This window comes from Copadichromis virginalis, linkage group LG3, assembly GCF_057382275.1.
Source record: "Copadichromis virginalis isolate Kocher_CV1m ecotype Utaka linkage group LG3, C_Virginalis_male_GT1.1, whole genome shotgun sequence".
Taxonomy (NCBI): Eukaryota; Metazoa; Chordata; class Actinopteri; order Cichliformes; family Cichlidae; genus Copadichromis; species Copadichromis virginalis.
The window spans coordinates 24,704,820-24,724,524 of NC_140620.1; the positions used below are offsets into that span (position 1 = coordinate 24,704,820).

Genomic DNA, 19,705 nt, shown 5'->3' on the forward strand with positions numbered 1-19,705 from the left:
CCCTTACATTAAAAAAAGAAAGAACTGAAAAAAACACTAGGGTCTTGATACAATGTAAAAGCATACAAATTTAAAAATTACTCAAGATAGGGTTAGGGAAAATGGGGACGTTTTCTTCTGAAAGAAGAATCACTGAACTGTTTCTATAGCAGGGATTGACAATTGGCTTCCTGAATTACCTTTGTCCATTACATCATTATTGTTTAGTAAATAGTACAAGGGACTGTGGTAATTGGAGGGTGCAGACTAACACTAATACTAAACACACTTTGCATGGCATATTAGTAAAAGACAGACATTTTTCTGGAAGCCTTGTGGTTTACTACCTAGTTGCTGCTTCCGTGTTTTTTTAGAGAAGAGGATTTGTAATGGCAACTCTTCCAAACAAGCCATACTTGTTCAGTCTTTTTATAGGTGTTCTTTCATGTGCTTCGCCATTTTATATGTTAAACTAGGCTTGTAGATGTACCTTTTGGGTTTTTGCTGTTTCTCTGAGCATTGCACTATCTGTGCCGATGCCATGTATAGAGAACTCAGAGTAGCATAATCAGGTGTGGGAACTTGGAGTGGTGACCAGTGACACAGACAGAGAAGGAAAGAGAGAGCAGAGTGAGAAAGAGAGCAAAAGAAGTGAAGGCCTCTTGGCAGGTCAGGCTTACCTATCCTATCACCAAAAAGAAAGAAAGAAATCAATCAATAAAATAAATTCAAGTGGCTTAACATCCTGACTAAAATGAAGAGAAATGTATTTCCACCCCTATGGTTATCAGGATTGCTGTGTAAAATTATTTGCAATATGTGAAAAGTTGCTAATCTGGCTCTTGTAGGCAGAAAAAAAGCATTACACTGCCATCTGTGTGTGAAAGAACAGTCTATTTGATAGTCTGAAAGAAGGTGGAGCTCAACCAGCTGAGTCAAACCCCAGTTCAGAGGAGGTGGCCTTCATCCAATGCTCTGCTGCGACATACAGCTTACATATACAAGACACAAAACACAAACAACAGCACCACCCTCATGTGGTGAGAAACTAAAATGATATTCACATGCTTAACCCTTTAAGACCTACCATAGAACCAAGTCCACCAGAGCTTATATTATATTTTTACATGTTGTAGAGCCATTTTTGGGAGCATTTCAAGTTGCTATACATCAATACAACCACTATAGCCTAAATTTTAATAATATGTATTCATTAAGTGCATAGTAATTACATAAATTGCACAAAAGATCAATAAACTACAAAAAAATTTAAAATCGTTTTTGTTTTTTTTAACATATATTTCTAGTTAGAGAAATTTAAGAGGCTTATCCCTCAAAACTGTAAATACAAAAAAGTTGCACAAAATAGTTTCCCACCACAGGAAATTTATTTTGAGTGTCTTCATAGTTTTATTTTTGAAATACACCAATTTCTATACACTGTAGGAAAAACGAAAATAAATATTATACTGCAAATTTGCAAAAAAGCAGCATATGCATCAAAATAAACTTTTTCCAGCAGTGCAATATGAGTCCTAAGCATTATTAATAGAATTAATATCAGATAGAAACCTTTTGATGACTCAGTAGCCAGAGGTGGGTAGTAAGGAGTTACATTTACTCCATTACATTTACTTGAGTAAGTTTTTGAAAAAAATTACTTTTAATGTACCTTTTTGGCACGATACTTTTTACTTTTACTTGAGTACATTTGTGAAGAAGAAACGGTACTTTTACTCCGCTACATTTGCAAAATTCGACTCGTTACTTTTTAAAAAATAATTAGTTTAACACATTAGATAACATGCCGCCAGTGGAGTTTCCAGTAACTTTTTTACCAATCAGTTTGAAACTGGTCATGCCAGAGCGGCCCAAGCGCAGTGTTGCCAAATTAGCGACTTTGTCGCTATATTTAGCTAGTTTTCAGACCCCTAATAAAAGACGTGAAAGCGCGTATTGCTTTTAGTCTCAACAAGCAGCGGGTGCTGTAACGCAGTCAGTTCTTCTTTTACTCTTTTTCTCTTATGCTGTTTTGTGGATCACAAGGTTTAAAACTACTTATAAACACACACACACAAAGTAACTCCACCAGAGCGCCTATTTCGGGTCACTTTTGCCGGTCCAAGCCCGGGTAAAGGAGCAGGGTTGGAATTGTGACATTAAAAAAAACAATAATTGCTAAAAGAAATTTAATTTGTAGTTCTAAATAAATTCTAAATGCATTTAGGACGTTTTTTACGCACGTTATGTCTCTTCCACGGTGTTATTTCTCTCTCCAACAACATAGGTTACAATTAGATTAGCATGACCAATTATGCAAATTAGGCGATGACATCATTTAGCGACTTCTAGCGACTTTTAGGACAACCAATAGCATTTTCCTTACTGAGGAGTTGGCAACACTGCCCAAGCGTTTCAAAGTAGCGGACACATGGAAAGAAGAAATACATGAAGACATGGCAGAGCCAGTCGTCTACGCTAGAGCTGAAGAGGATGAGCACCCCTGTCCTCATATACAAAGAATGTTTCGCTTAAAAGCAGTACAAAAGAACAGCTATGTCTTCAGTGTCGGTGTCTTCAGTGAGAGGCTCTCACTGAGAGCCAAAACAAACAAACTTTTCAGCATGAAACGACTCAACTCGTGTAACCTGACAAAATGGTAAGTTTTCTCTAAATATCTTTTTAGCTGTGGTTAGCTGGATGTCAGTCTTATGTTACAGCATAGTGAGACAAGTTTGTGGGTGTTTTGTGCAGCTTCGGCTGTCTTTTTAACTGCTCGCTGGTTAGCTAGCGTGAGCTAGAAGCTCACAGCTAGCCTGGTAATGACGCTGGACTTCCACGCACATATAAACAGCTCGTCTCTACTGCTTTAACAGAAACAGAAGGCAGGGTTTATTATGTGAAACAGCAGCTTGTAAACAGTCTGCATTAAGTTGGGTAAACACTGCGATATTTTTCAGTCGCGTTATTCAGCTCCTGCTCAAACTGTACAATTGAATCTCAGGGGTTAGAAGTTCATAGGTCACGATGCAGGGTCTCACACTGTACGGCCTGATGCTCTGATGCGATTTGAGTGCTCAAACTGTGCGTCCATACTATGAAGCTTATCATACAAAATCTGTCTCTCGTCCTCCACCTCTGTCTTTCATACACACACCACCACCATCAACTTTGCAAAATTACTAATGAAAAACATTGAGCAGGCAGCTGTGATTGAGCAGCAATGTCCATCCAACTCTTTTCATGATTGTTGTAAGTCGTGATAATTTTGTGAGGCCACATTGAAAAGCCTCAGATATGGAAGCGTAGAGCTGCCACCCAGGCAAAAGAAAAACAGAGCTATATCACGTTAAAATGTGAAAAGTATATTAATAGAACAATAAAGTTTACATTATTGTATTTTGCACAACTCTGTTGCTTGTGAAGCTCGCACACAAGAATTTCACTCACATGTGCTGTACCAATGTACCTGTACATGTGATGTGACAATAAAAGTGATTTGATTTGATTTGAAATATTTCACGTTATTACGTGACATAGCTCTATTTTTCTTTTGCCTGGGTGGCAGCTCTACGCTTCCGTACTCGGATGAGCTTGCCAGTTGTGCCTCCAGGGGCGAAAGGATTTCAAACAGGTTTGATTTTCTTGCAACCATACGATTGATGTTTGGGAGCTGGGGCCTGTTCTTCGTACCGCGCTAAGTGAGTTAGCTGGATGAGATTGTTGACGATTTCGCGTGATCCTGGATCGTTCGGTTCCCCGAAGCCCATCCGGGACTTGCTGTCATAGCAACAGAGCCGTAAGCGTAAACCTGCTGGGGAGCAGGTTTACTTTATGTAAACAGGATTAGATCGCGGCCACGCAGGTATGCCCGCGTCATTCATACGAAAGCAACAGCGATATTCCACCACTGTTTCACCATAAATAAATAACATCAATGTAACTAAAGACAATGCAGCACTTGATCCATTTATTGATTTCACACAGATACATACAGGTCATTTCCTAAAAAAGGGAAATGTACTATTAACATTCTATTACATGTATGTGATTATTACAGATGTAATTCATATTTCAGAGTAGTAATTGTAAATTACTTCGTGTAATCAAGATGGGAGACCACGGCTATAAAAGCGAAGGTGGATTTGGGAAGCCTGTCGCAGCCATGTCCTGTCCGTATACGCGAGCCACCCATTGCGGAAGGTGCAAGATTGATAAGGAGAGTTTTCAGAATTCAGCGTATATTGCGGGACAGACAGGATCCTTTAGCTCAGCGCGACAGTGTGCTCATAGAGAGATATCGATTTTCCCGTGAGGATATTATTTACTTAACCAACTTGTTGACGAGGGGGTGCAGGACCACCACCTGTCTTTTTTTTGCTCTGCCCTTTTCTTGGTTGCTGTTATAAACAAACAGATTATTTCAGGGTCTCTTTCCAAGAGACGAAAAGCAATATAAGTGATAAATATTACCATTCTGTAGAATATTCTTATATTTCACTTTTACCTGTTCCCATGTTCTAGTGGGTCCTGTTGTGGCTCTAATGTGAAAGGGGATATAATATAACATATTATAATATAATGTAATATAATATTGGATAATATAGTGTAATATAATAAATCTACCCTACCGCCTACTGGTGTTGGCCAGAGGGGCCGATGGCGCGATATGGCAGCCTCGCTTCTGTCAGTCTGCCCCAGGGCAGCTGTGGCTACAACTGTAGCTGCCTCCACCAGTGTGTGAATGTGAGAGTGACTGAATAGTGGCATTGTAAAGCGCTTTGGGTGCCTTGAAAAGCGCTATATAAACCCACTCCATTATTATTGTTATTATTAAATTACTTACGAGTTTAATTTGTCAGCAACTTTCTGCCAGCCCTCGCTCCTTGCTTTTGCAGCCTTTGCAGTGTTCCCTTGCGTTCTGATTAAACTCTGAAACTCCTGAAATCCCTCACTCAAGAGTTCTTGCTCTGCTGCCGAAAAATACCGAGCCGAGCGCGCTCCGTCGACATTTTCGCCGACCAATCAGAGGGTTGCCGATCAATGTTTCCACTATCGATGCGTAGCCCCTTTTACGACACCCAGTGATGTCACATTACTGCGTCCAGCTGTACTAATCGTCAACAGCAGGTGTGTTCGGGGAACCGGATTAGCGCGCTCACGGTTAGCGCGATGGTTTGGTCTTGGATGTTTCATTTGATCTTGGATGTAGTAAGCGACGTACGAAGCACAGGGCCCTGGTCATGAGGTGTTAATCACTTTTTGTTACTCCATGTATACAACACGAGGATCGACACACAATTAAGAAACAATCCCCAAAACGGTTGCGCGACCGAAAATCGGCTCAAAATGGGCCAAAAATTGCACAGTGTATGCCCAGCGTTTGGAGGCTAGCTTCATCTAACTCCCTGCCCTGTGGTTGGAAGGGGTGTGTTTCATCTTTTTGCAGCCACACAGACTGAGGTGTTTGCCTTCTCAGGACAGCCATGGATAGATTAGAGGCTACATCCCAGCTCCAGTCACGGCTTCTATCACTGTCTTTCTCGTCTTTTCCCAGACTAACCGCCAAATATTGCAAGGAGGATCTATTGGCAAGCACTAGGGATGGGTATCGTTTAAGTTTTATCCAATACCAGTGCCAAACCGGCACTTTTTTGAAATGGTGCCGGTGCTTTAACGGTGCTCGAACCGGTGCTTAAAGAATGAAGAACACAAACTTTGTCCAAAAACCTCTCATGTTTAGTTGTTTTTTTGTAAAAAGATAACAATGTTAACCTTTTCTGCAGCTATAGGGCATATATGGTATCACTCTTTTCTGGAAACATTGCTTAAACCAGACCTTCCCAAAGTGTGGGGCCCGCCCCCTGGGGGGTGGGGGGGGGGGGGCGCAGAGCCATTGCAGGGGGGGCGCGGTATGTAAAGGGGGGGGGGACAAAACGCTTGGACACTGCTAGCACGGGGCGCAAAGCAAGAGATGAAGCATCGCTGAATATGTTTCCAAACCAACTTCATTCTAAGCCAAAGAAAATATGGTGAAGCATATCTTCCCTTTGGGTTCACCTGCACAAGTGCCAAGGTAGGCCTGCAGAATTGGTGCAGGGGAGACCTGGGCTCTCCAAATCACAGACAAGGAGACCAGGGCCCTATTTCAGGAAGCCGGTTTAGAAAACTCAGAGTGAAAAACGATACTCAGGGTTGAGTAACCCCGAACTGTCCAACTCGGAATATTCGGTTTCAGAAAGGCTGATAACAATTAGTTCAGTCAACGCGGAGTTGCTTTAACCCCAAGTTAAACGCGCGCACGAGGATACATAAAGCCCTGATTAGTGGAGCACAGATTAAGCGAGTCACCATGGAAACGGAGGGAAAGAAGGCGCGGTCAATGTATTTTACAGCGCTTGAGGCCGAAATCCTGATGGCAGCATATGCTGATAACATGCAAATTCCGCGGAAAAAAGTAACACAGCCTCAGCTGCAAAAGAAAGAGAGCATGCATGGCAAAACATAGCCGACAGAGTCAATGCGTGAGTGTTAATTTAAACATTGATCTAGGGATTTCCACCCATTTAACACGTTATTTTATTATATTTCATTTTATTTTCTATTTCATACATTTTATTTTGTGATGTGAGCGCAGGTGCAACTCAACAGGCCCCAAACGTTCCTGGCAGCAAGTAAAAATGAAATATAAAAATATAGTCCAAACAGGTAAGGTGTAATTGTATTATGAGCCATAGTGCTTGGTCTGTTTGTCCGATGTAAATCAATTGCAGTTAGAGGCTACATTAATTTCCCCTCTGTATTGAAATTATCTGAGCACATTACAAGTACATATTTGCTTACTCTGTATGCTCAAATGTGACCCGTTATGGCCACTAGAAAAAAAGCGGAGGCCCGAAAAACAGGTGGGGGTCCTCCACCACCACCACTCACAGAGGCTGAGCAGTTGGCTTCCACATTTGTGATAATGTTGGCAGCATCACATATGATCTTCACAGTGCAGAGAACACAAATTAGCAGCCATTACTATAATGAAATAATTTGTTAGTTTGAAATGCTACAGGGAGCTATGTACCTGTACATTAATGCTGTGGAAAGACTTCCTGTTCACATAGTCTCCTTCATTTACTGAAGGAGCAATGATTGGAATGTGAGTGCCATCTATACAGCCAATCACGCCTGGGAACCGTGAGAATAAATGTAAAATTTAAGTAGTAGTTCAAGTATCACCACATCATGAATTAAGTTTTGTTCATCCTGATACCTGCAATTTTGTGGCATCCCTCTTTGATAAATCTTGTGGGTCTATGACCGGGGAACACCACATGAACTGTAACATTCCTGACTGCCCGACAGACGGTAGCCTTGGAAACGAGCTCAGCGTCACCAATATTATACAGAAAGCTCCTGTTTGCAAAAAACCGAAGTGCAATACAAATAATATGTACAGAACTGAGAGAATGTCCGCGATGTGTCACATGAGCAATATTAGGCCTGAGGATGTTATTCAAATAAATTATAGATTGTGCTGAAAAACGGTAACGTTCACACAGAAAATCATCAGGAAATGATAAAATGTCCGAACGCGCTCTAATCACTCTCTCCCGGCGGAGAGCTCTGCGGAGAATTTGGGCTTCAACATCTACTGGCTCTTCAAGGAAGGGACACGCCATGTCTGACACTTCCTACAGTCAGGTTTCCGACAAAGAGGCGGAGAAAGTCAGGGATAGTTGAAGTAACCCTGCTAGGGGGCAGGTTAGCTTCACGGAGTGTGTCGTCATAGTAACTCACTCAGAATTAATCTAAACTCGCTTTGTGAAACCGAAAACCCAGAGTTTTCGTTAACTCAGGGTATACTTACTCAGAGTTTGCACTAAACCGGCTTCCTGAAATAGGGCCCTGGTCCCTGTCTAGTGTTGGTCTAGTCAACCCTGTCTCTGTTTCCTCTGTTTCCAAATCAGGCATGTCTCTGCCTGAAGTCTGTGTCTGTGCAAGTTTAATATCTGTGTTTCCTTTTTAACTTAAACTAAGCATTATGAGTGTTCAAATTGATTTGTCTGCTTTAATCATTTAGTATTTTTCCTGTAATACTACATATAATACAATACAAAGAGATATTGTGAGCCTTCATTTCCATTTTCTCTAAGAGAGTGATTAAGAGCTTTTACTTAGGACTCAAATTGCACTGCTGGAAATAGTTTATTTTGATGCATATGCTGCTTTTTTGCAAATTTGCATTATAATATTTATTGTCGTTTTTCCTATAGAATATAAAAATTGGTGTATTTCAAAAATAAAAAAAATATGAAGACACTCAAAATAAATTTCCTGTGGTGGGAAACTATTTTGTGCAACTTTTTTGTATTTACAGTTTTGAGGGATAAGCCTCTTAAAGTTCTCTAACTACAAATATATGTTAAAAAAATAAAAAGGATTTTCAATTTTTTTGGTAGTTTATTGCACTTTTTTGCAATGTATGTAATTACTATACACGTAATGCATACATATTATTGAAATTTGGGCTATAATGGTTGTATTGATGTATATCAACTTGAAATGCTCCCAGAAATAGCACTACAGCATGTAAAAATATAATATAAGCTCTGGCGGACTTGGTTCTATGGTAGGTCTTAAAGGGTTAATGTAACCTAAGTCAAGGGTTTATGATGTCATTAGTGTGCGCCACTGCCCTCTCTGTGGCTGTGTCCCAATTAAGAGACCGCACGCTTGAAGTACGCGTACTATGTACGGTGCATACTATAAGTACGAGAAGTGCAGAAGTGAGAGGCTTGTGAAATGGGACAGTCTAGCCTTCGTCGTGCTGTTCAGGTTGCCTAGCAACCATGATACTAACCGCGAGAAACGTTTCATACAGCTTTGTGTGACAGAAATGAAGGAGAAAAAATGTTTTGTTGGTTGTTCATTTTTGTCATGACATCACTTTGATTAGTTCAGTATCTGAGGCTGAGACCACAGGACTGTAATACATGATTGTTGGGCTTCATTTCTGTGCTGAACAGTCATTTCATTCATTTCATCTCACTGTGGTATATTACAGGATATATTACAGCAGTGAGCTTGAACTCTGGTTCAAAGATTCAAGTTGCACTTGTTTATATTTCCTATCACCTTAAATCTTCACTCAAAGACAGGTATCTTTGACAGTGTATATACAGATGTATTATATATAAGAGACAAATATTGTTCGTTTAATATGTTGGGATTACATTTGCCTCAATGCTTACATATATGTGTAAAAAGAAAATGTACGAGCTGTGAAAACTGTTTCTGATAGAATGAAGAGTAGACTGATATATTAGCTGCTAAATGGGTCAAACTGGGCAGAAAGTATACAAACACATAACATCCTTATAGAATATGATGTAACACTATAGATCAACTTACCTCAGAATATATAAAGCATATAAACAATTACAGCAATATGACACAACAAACACAGCAGTGCTACTAATCCAAAATACTCAAAGCTTCATAGAACTGAAACAAACATTTATTTTTAGCTCCATTCTGCTGCTGATACATACTTTAGGTTTCTGAATATTAAACTTGTTGCTGCCTTTCATAGTGTGTAACTTGAAGGCCCTGAGTACTTTCTCCCACACTGAAAACACTGGGATGATAAAATTATTTGAACATTACCTAATAAGACTGATTCAGGACAGACAATTAGTTATGTTAAACTTAAAAAAAAAAAAATATGTTAAACTTTTCTAGCAGTCCTTCACGAACAGGGAACAGTCTGTCTATTCTCTCCATCTGTCAGCTGCTGCTGGCTCTTCCTCCTCCTCTTCCTCACACACTGCTGAGTTTGTCCTGGTGGATCATCAAGGGTGCAAAGCCTCACAGATGATGTGCAGCAGTGGGTCCCTCAGTCTGTCCTCACTCTGGACCCTTGCACTTGTCACACATGCGGTCTCTTAATTGGGACACAGCCTGTGACTTATGGGAGCAACATGCTTGCATGCAAATACATGGAGAGAGACTGACTCCTCCAGAAACCCTTTGCAATGTTACGGGTTGTATGAACACTGTCTGTCATGTTTGATAAGCAGCAGCTGTTCAACCGGGCCTTGTATGGTTGATGAAGAGAATACGCATTAAAGGATACGCTGTGGAATTCCCAGTACTAGTGTGATCGTGTATCCTTCCTACTATCCTGCTAAGGTTTCTACCGCCTCTTCTCAACCATTGAACACAACCCAACATTACAAGTGGCAAGAGGGACTCTCCCACAGATAATTTCATACACCTTAATGAGCAACATTTTATGCTTCCATCATAGCTAAATGAGCCCTCGTTAATTTGGTCATATTTGATTCATGTCCTGAGATTCATCTATTCAACAAAAGATGCAAAACCAAAAAATGTTCTAGATGTAGTAATCTCTAAATAATTTGTCAAACAGAGCAATCTCAGCCTCATTTCAAATAATAAGTTTAAAAGACATTATCGAGCATTTTTAAGTAGAAATAACCAGTGTTGGGATTAACGCCTTATTAAGTAACGCGTTACAGTAACTACGTTATTATTGTGGTAACGAGCACGGTAACTAGTTATTATGCCAAAATCAGGAACGTGTTAATCGTTACTGGATTTAGATAGGGTCGTTACTCGTTACTTCGGTGGTGGCTATCGCGGAGCTTCAGAGATTCAGTACCATTAGCAAGTGGTGGAGGCCAACAGGTGGATGAGGGAAAGGGGAGGCAGGAGGAAGAGAGACCTGAGGCGGCCGCCGGTCCGAGTGTCAGGTGAACTGAACTTCAGGTAAGATGTTATGACCTGCAGTCTATCTGGGTCAGATCTATACCAAGTTTAGGTGGAGTTTATTTTCGTTATGCTGACTTTTTCGTACAGCGTATTAGCTAGCATGACGGAGTGTCACGGCCTGGGGGTTCAGCTGGTCACTGATCAGCTGTCTCTCCCTCTTTCTCTCTAGTCCTCTCTCTCTCACCAGGGCTGAACTCATTATGAGTTCAAAGCTGGAGTTATTCTGTCTTTGCTGCACAGCTGCCTCTTCTTCTCTCATTCTCTCTGCCTCTCTCTCCTGTTGCTACTTCAATCATGAAACTTATCAATGATCAGCTGATCGGCTTTTCACTTGTTTGTTTATTGCCCACTTTGCGCCAGAAAGAAGAAACCAGCGGAGGTCGCGCTAAAATACAGCAGCATGTTTAAGCTTGATCAGCTGTTGTTGATATTATTTCTAGTGTCAGCTGATGTTTGCTGGAGCCGCAGCTGTAAAAGCTGCTGGTCATGATGTCGGTTTGGATATGTGGTGAGAGGGAAACATGTAGATGAAACCAGGAGATGTCCTTACTGAATCATCAGAGCTGAACAGGTGATGGAGAAACAGGTTTACCTTTTAGGTGACATGAATGAGTTGAAGGGAAGTTATGAACTGTTTCTGAGAAACAAATGACACCAGGATCATTTTTTTTATGTAGCTCACAGCTGGTAACTGTGCAGGGGCAGGTCTAGCAAAGTTTTGCCAGTGGGCCAGGTAGGGCATTAACAGGGAGAGGTGGGCACAAAGAAATAATTTTCTTTCTTTCTGCAGAAGTTGATTCTGTTCATCTGGACATAGCGTTTTGTGGGAGAAACGTTTTGTCACTTATCCAAGTGATTTCTTCAGTCTCAGCTGACTGAAGGAACAATGGGCTGGGAGGTCAGTTCCTTAATCTTAGTTATGCAAATTCTCATGATCATTGATCAACAACCACTGACCAAAATCCACTGATACACCCATTGATCATTGGGCTTTGGTCATTCGTGGGATTTCTCTCGTGGAAATCTGCACATTATTTTTTCCTTTCTATTGGTAGGTGACACAGTGCACTTGTGGCAAGTAAGCAAGCTAGGAGACTGGCAATCTTGCTGGGTATCCAGTTACGGAAGCAACACATTAACAAGAGAATTCCGAGTAAAACCAAAGTTACTTTCCCTAGTAACTAGTTACTTGGAAAGTAACGAGTAACTTAAAGTAACTGAGTTATTTTTGATAGAAGTAACTAGTAATGTAATTAAGTTACTAATTTAAAGTAACTTACCCAACACTGGAAATAACTTTATCTTTCTTCATCACAAGCTAGCTGTTGTTGACTGTAAAAAGGCCTTTAAGGTAAAGTTCTAGAATAAGCCAGTAAAGTGTAATTATCAAAAATAACCCAGTGATTTTTAGAGTGTTGGAATTCACTTTTTGCTTACCATGTTTTATTTCATAGTAGAGGTGAAATCAGTGATATCTGATCAGGTCACAGTCTAGTTGAAAATGGCAGTTTCAGAAGAATAATGTGGCTTCTTCTGAAGCGTATCTTCTACACAAACAATTGGGTAAAATCTTGGCCCAATATTTGATCAAAGCTAGTGAACCTATGACCCAATAGAATTATTCAAGCTAGGGAGTTAATTAAAGAACCCAGCACATCGCCAACCCAACTCTTGAGTCACGACTTTTAAACCAACATTTAAACTAATAACCTACGACTTTTACCCAGAAGTTGTTATAAAAGTAACCTAGCATGGTTTTATTATGTATTTGCAGAGATTTTGTGAAAAAAAGTTCAGTTTGTGTTTAGAGGTTTGTGAAAAGGGTGCAAGGTTGTATCTTAACAATTACACTGCAGACTTCTCCCACAATTCCACCCAGTGCTTCTCTGATGACTCTGCAATAGTCGGCCTCATCACTGATGGGGACGACAAGGAGTACAGAGGACTGACTCAAGACTTTGTGGACTGGTGCCAGCTGAACTACCTCCAGATCAATGCCAGTAAAACCAAGGAGCTGGTGGTAGACTTCCGCAGGCACAAGCATTCTCCACTGCAACCACTGAACATCCAGGGTATGGACATTGAGGCTGTGGACAGCTACAGGTACCTTGGTGTTCATCTGAACAACAGACTGGACTGGACTCATAACTCAGACGCCCTCTACAGGAAAGGGCAGAGCAGGCTGTACCTGCTGCGGAGACTCAGGTCGTTTGGGGTGGAGGGCCCACTCCTGTGACTCTGTGGTGGCTTCTGCTATCTTTTATGGTGTGGTCTGCTGGGGCGGCAGCATCTCTGCTGGGGACAGGAAGAGACTGAACAAGCTGATCCGAAGGGCCAGCTCTGTTCTAGGATGCCCTCTGGACCCAGTGGAGGTGGTGAGTGACAGGAGAATGGCGGCTAAGCTGTCATCCCTGTTGGACAACGTCTCCCACCCCATGCAGCAGACTGTGACAGCACTGAGCAGCTCCTTCAGTGGGAGACTGCGGCACCCACGGTGTGGGACGGAGAGATTTCGCAGGTCTTTCCTCCCCACTGCTGTCAGACTCCACAACAAAGACTTTAACTGAACAAACACACACATCCACACATGTGCAATAACACTAAGTGCAATAATCTTTTCTGGCATCGTTGTATTTTTACTCAGTTGTATATAGCATTCATATTCTATTTTTATCTAATTGTATATTTTTATTCTATTTTATTCTACTGTATATAGTATATTGTTTTATTCTATTCTGTACAGCTGTGTACTGTATTTATTCTTATTGTATTCTAATTTTTGCGTCATAACTTTTGCACTGTCCACTTCCTGCTGTGACAAAACAAATTTCCCACGTGTGGGACTAATAAAGGTTATCTTATCTTATCTTATCTTATCTTATTATGACAATGTACAAAAGCTTTAGCAAAATATTTGGTTATTTCTGAAATTTAGCACTATTAGGTGAAATTAAAATTTTGGGACGAGGGAAGCAAAGGAGGGGAGACTTATTTAAAGAGAGACCTCATCATGTGTGTGTGTTTTGTGTGTGTGTGTGTGTGTGTGTGTGTGTGTGTGTGTGTCTAATTGCATGCTCATGTGTGCTCATGCCATCAAAAGCAAGAATTAGATGGAGGACACAGAAGCAAACAGATTAAAAAGATTAAAGTAATTTCAAGAGAAATTGGTGTAGTTTCAAGCAGATTTATACGTGGGTTAATCTGTCAGTCAATTAATCTAATCAGTGAGTGTTTAAAAACTGAACTGAAAGCAACACAGATACTCACAGACCAGTTTGATTCAATGCTTAATAGTTTAATGATGCAGAAGAGAAAAAAAGCTTTGTTTTTAAGTTTTTGCTAAAAGCATTCTTTCCATTACACATTTCAATTGCTCCTTTTAAAAGACACAATCACACTATTTTGTGTCACTTGTCACTTCATTCCTTATGCATCGTTACAGCAAAAGAAAAAGGTAAAGATGTGAAAACAGATATTTTGAGTGATATATGAGAAGATTTCTTTCTTTTTCAGATGACGTGCCTTCATCTCAGCGCAGGAATCATCACTTACTCTTAATGCAGACAGAAGGGAATCGGTCCTGGCAAGACTGATCATTCATACACAGGTCTCCTGTAAGCACCAAAAATCAACTTTAACCGAAATTTTTGTTGCATGGACACAAAAATATAGAATATATGAGAAAAATATTTTGGGTTTTTTTTGGTTTTATGTATAATGACAATAGCACTTGTATATATTATTTACAATTTTATACCTGGAAAATTCATTTCCATGCATTGCTCATTGCCCCCCATGTTGTTAGGCTCCCCCCGACACCAGTTTGTGTATTGGAAACGTGTTCCATCGATCCAAAACCAATAACCCTCCTACAGAACAGAAAAAAGTTAAAAATAAGAAATCGTTTTTTAACGAAACTACACTTTAACATTATACATCGACTACCAAGTTTGGACACACCTTCTCATTTATTGGTTTGTCTTTACTTTCACTACTACCGACATTGTAGATACAAACTGAAGATATCAAATATATGAAACAAGATATATGGAATTATATGGCAATGAAAAAAAGATAACAGTGAAAAATAAGTAAAATATCCAATGGATAGATTTATGTTTTAACTGGCAGACTGGCATACCTGTTGACCATCAGAACCACCAATCCATGTTCGTCCATTAGCTCTACTCCCATCAGATATCACCCTCTGAATCAGCTGGTATTCCCCAAGGCTCTGTACAGATGCAAGGTTTGCACTCATGGTCTGACAGTTTCTCTACAGTAAACAAAAAGACAGAAGAGTTACAGAAGATTTATAAAACAACCTTCATGATTACACCACCACAAACATACAAACAATAATAAAACATACTAAGAAATATTTACATTGACTGACAAAATTATTGATTTTAATTATCTGACCTTTTATTAATAGCTTACCATTCAACAAGTAATAAAAAATAAAGTTTTTTAAAAATTATTATATCGAAAGGACTAATGATTAATACATTTACAATCATTTATCATTCAGAATTATTTCATGCAGTTAATGTTGGTGGCTTAAACCATTTACTGCAATAATTAGCATTATTTTTATAAATTAAAAAAAAATAATATTTGCTATTATAAGCTTGGATGCATATTTCACAGTACATATAAGAACTGGTTTTAATCGAAGCAAAAATTGACAGGTGATTTATCCATGGCATAAATTGTAGGAACGTGAAACTGGAGACTTTAGTTTGTTTGCTTCCTTGTTTGTATTTCTTGTTTACTAATATATTGTTACTGTTTACTTGTTAAAAAGTAAAGCCATATATGACATACATACATATTAGAACAAATGATAGCATTATTAAAATTCAATAAATGATAACATTAACAATGATCAATACATACTATTATAATTTTAGACAAATTTTAACAGTACATTGGCTTTGATAACATTTTAATAATTGTCAATATAAAAATGTTTAATATAATATTAAAAAAATATTATTATAAGGTCTTATCCAAATATTAAAGAAACACAGTCACAGTAACCGGTGAGTCCTGATGTTATTACCTGAGCATCACCCCAGGGTAAGGGTGTAGAAACATAGAAGTAACATTTGTTGTTGTACTCAGTCCAATCACAGGGACATGATGAGGACTTCTTGAGAACATAGCACTCATCTGAAGACGAAGCAAACATATTGTGTGACAAAATGCTGACCCAATTCCCCCTTTACTGGAATAATTATAATTATGGTCATTAACTTGTGTTTTATTGACAATAGTTTTACTTTTCAACAAATTTCAACTGGAAAATGTGTCATTTTCTTCCTTTAGATTTCTATTTTTAAAAACATGTATTTAAAAATAGATCTTATTATTTGGACAGCTGTATATAGCCCATTGACATGCACAACATTCAGTATGATACTAGTAACATACTTTTATACTTACCCTGAGCAGCGATCAGAGCCATCATTGCACAGAGAAGTGCAGATGCAGTCAGCAGCTTCATGATGATATTTAGTGTCTCTGTAAGAAACACATTAACAAAAGTGATTAGCAGTTTGATAAAGAAAGGATAGAAGATCCTCAGCATATTTGTAACATACCTGTCTGTAGAATGTCTTCTCTTTCAAGTGTCAGCCTGTAGCTTCACCCCTCAAGTAGAGATGAGCACTTATATACACTTTCTTATATTTACATTTCAATACCAGGAAGAGATGCACTAAAAATACTTAAGTATGTTTTGATTCCATGCTTCACTACCCCTGTCTTTACCAACCTTACGCAATTCTCTCCACCCAGCTTGAATTTCATGGATGTTTAATTTCATTTATTGACTGCTGGTCAACAAGGATGTCACGCTCCTGGGTCTTTGGCCCAGTGTAAATGTGTCTGGACTGTTGATTCTGGGTAGTTTAATGTTCTATGGTTAAGGTTCTGTTCCTCGTTTTGGTTTACAGTTGTGATCCCTCTGTTTATATTTGTTTTCTTAGGTCTTCTTAGTTTTGTTTTCTTGTCTGTAGGTTTCTGTTATCATGGAGCACGGAACAGGGGAATTTCCATGCCCCATGTTTAGTCAGCCTTATCCTTTCCATTTAGTCTTGTCTCTGCATTTGGTGTTCTCTTTCTATCTCCCCGTCAGTCTTGTTCCCATGTATGTTTCTCCACTGGTCTCAGTGTCACACCCAAGTGCTTCAAGATGATTTCGGAGTATTTCTATAAAAAAACAAAATACCGTATTTTCACGACCATAAGGCGCACTTAAAAGTCTTAGATTTTCTTCAAAAAGTACGGCGCGCCCTATAGCGCAGTGCGCCCTGTGTATTGTAATGAGGACGTAGTAGAGAACAAAATGAGAACGCTAAAGGGTGAAGTGTGGCCGAGTTGGAGGAAAGACTCGAGCGGTGGATCATCGAGCAAAGAACGAGCGGGAGAAGCGTTTCGACGGTCACCATTCGGCTAAAAGCAGTTTCACTTTCACTTTTTATGAAACGGTGCCATTTTTCCATCCGGACCAGGACTACGGTAGCGCAGCAACTTCCAGCGGATTATAAGGAAAAGCTGGCCATCTTCCGCTCCTACTGCAGCAAACACATCGGCGACAAAAACATCCAGCCCAGCCACATCACTAACATGGACGAGGTCCCGCTCACTTTTGACATCCCGGTGAGTCACACTGTGGAGAAGAAGGGGACCAGCACGGTAGCAATACGCACAACGGGGTATGAAAAGTCGTCTTTTACTGTTGTGCTTGGCTGCCATGCAAATGGACAGAAACTGCCGCCTATGGTGCTTTTTAAGAGAAAGACTTTGCCTAAAGAGAAGTTTCCAGCAGAAATCATCATTAAGGCAAATGAAAAGGGCTGGATGGATGAGGAAATGATGAAAGAGTGGCTGAGGGAGGTGTATGTAAGGAGACCAGGTGGTTTTTTTCCACGCATCACCATCGCTCTTAATCTGTGACTCTATGCGTGCCCATCTCACAGCCGATGTGAAAAAACTAGTGAAACAAAGGAACTGTGAGCTTGCTGTCATTCCGGGAGGCCTGACAAAGGAACTCCAACCGCTGGACATCGGTGTGAACCGCCCATTCAAAGTAAGGCTGCGAGCGGCCTGGGAGCGATGGATGACCGATGGAGACCACAGTTTCACCAAGAGTGGAAGGCAGCGCCGGGCGAGTTACGCCACAATTTGCGAATGGATTGTAGATGCTTGGGCTAACATGTCTGCTGGCACTGTTGTTCGAGCTTTCGCAAAAGCCGGCATCATTTCCGAGGAGCCGCACGGCACGGAAAGTGACTCTGACGGTGAAGAAAGTGAACCTGGAATGTTTGATGGAGATTTAGCGCAGCTGTTCAATTCAGACACAGAGGATGAGGACTTCGATGGGTTTGATTGATGATAAAAATGTGAGTACCAAACTTTGTTTTGCTCCCGCTTTATTTTTAAATATGCGCACTTGTATGCTTGTGTGTTGTTGATGATGACGATTACCGGTAATAAAAATGTGAGTAAGGTACCGAACTCAGGTTTGCTCCCGCTTTATTTTTAAATATGCGCACTTGTATGCTTGTGTGTTGTTGATGATGACGATTACTGGTAATAAAAATGTGAGTAAGGTACCGAACTCAGGTTTGCTCCCGCTTTATTTTTAAATACGCATACGGTACTTGTATGCGCCCTATGATCCAGTGCGCCTTATGTGTGTGTTAAATGCAGTAATGGCACACATAACTGAGACTGCGCCTTTTAGTACAGTGCGTCTTATGGTCGTGAAAATACGGTACCTAAAATGGGTAACAGATCAATAAAGAATAGCCATAAAATAGACAGTTTAAAAAAAAGGAAACGAACACTTTGAAAGCAAATCAGATTTGATACGATTTGATTTGACAAAGTTTCATTGCAGCAACTCAAAGAAACGCATCATTTACACATAGCATAATATGGCTTGGTCATTGTGATGCACCAAGCAAGTTACAGCTTGGATTGAATGATTTTAACATCAACTGCAAAAACTGAAAACGTGTTTGTATTTGTAAATATTTGTAAGTCCATACAAGAAGCTGATTGTGAGAAAATGTATCATTTATCCTACTACAGTTTACACCTTAAAGAGAAAGGTCATGAATGTGCCAGCTCTGGAGACCATCTTCCCCCTTATGGGAAAATAGTTAGTTGTAGATGGCAAGTTGTCATGAGAGAAGTATCATTATAATATTTGCTGTAATGTGAGAGTGTTTACAAAGTCACTGTATCAGCCACAGACTCACTTCCTCATATGCTACTGTACCAACTCCCATTAAAAAAACACTGTTGGCACCATCAGTCACACATGAAACTGTTGTTTCTTTAGAGATGGGTGGATGCTCAGTCAACACCCTCATCAAATACCACTAAAATTCAACAGGTTTTTTTTTTTACAGTTTTCTTATGCTTATTTTTGTTTGTAGCATTTTGGAGTTTTTATTTGATTTGTCTCTTTTTTGTTTTGTCTGCAATAATGAATGAAGTGATGCTTCCATAAATAATGGAGAGCAGAAAAAAGTTTCACTAGGTAGCTACAGCTTCTGTCCTTTTGTGATAGCTTTCACTCTCTCAAAACAAGCGTAATGTTTGTGAAATGCTGACTGTTCCTTGTTGAAATATCAAATTTTTTTTCTGTTACTAGGTCATACTTTGTATTTATTGAGGGTGTAAAATCATATTGGATATATATGGAAAGGTTAACATAAAATAATGTTGATAACCAAACAGTTGCTGGTCCCCATTGACATAGTATGGACATAGTATAAAATAACAATCCTATGGAAGTCAGTAGGGACAAGAAACTGGTTACCAACATTCTTGAAAATATCTTATTTTGTGTTCAACAGAACAAAGAAACAGGTTCAGAAAAACGTGGGGGTGATGATTACCAAAATAAAGTTTTATTCCT

General features: G+C 39.7%; 1 protein-coding gene across 1 annotated transcript; it reads right to left on the reverse strand.

Moving 5' to 3' along the window:
• Positions 1-14,041: 14,041 nt before the first annotated feature.
• Positions 14,042-16,456, reverse strand: LOC146713595 (ladderlectin-like). Its single transcript, XM_085448958.1, has 6 exons — positions 16,374-16,456; positions 16,216-16,293; positions 15,833-15,942; positions 14,909-15,043; positions 14,525-14,636; positions 14,042-14,379 (listed from the first exon to the last, which is right to left on the reverse strand). Exons 2-6 carry the CDS (start codon positions 16,274-16,276, stop codon positions 14,312-14,314), a joined length of 486 nt encoding a protein of 161 aa, XP_085305084.1. The 5' UTR covers positions 16,277-16,293; positions 16,374-16,456; the 3' UTR covers positions 14,042-14,311.
• Between the last annotated feature and the right edge of the window lie 3,249 nt (positions 16,457-19,705).

What these genes read in the sequence shown, in the direction of transcription:
- LOC146713595 (XM_085448958.1), bottom strand. Translation starts at nt 16,276, where the DNA reads ATGAAGCTGCTGACTGCATCTGCACTTCTCTGTGCAATGATGGCTCTG. An exon ending in GGCTCTGATCGCTGCTCAGG is followed by an intron (nt 15,943 to 16,215) that starts GTAAGTATAAAA and finishes CTTCGTCTTCAG; the next exon opens with ATGAGTGCTATGTTCTCAAG. An exon ending in CATGGAAATGAATTTTCCAG is followed by an intron (nt 14,380 to 14,524) that starts GTATAAAATTGT and finishes TGGTGCTTACAG; the next exon opens with GAGACCTGTGTATGAATGAT.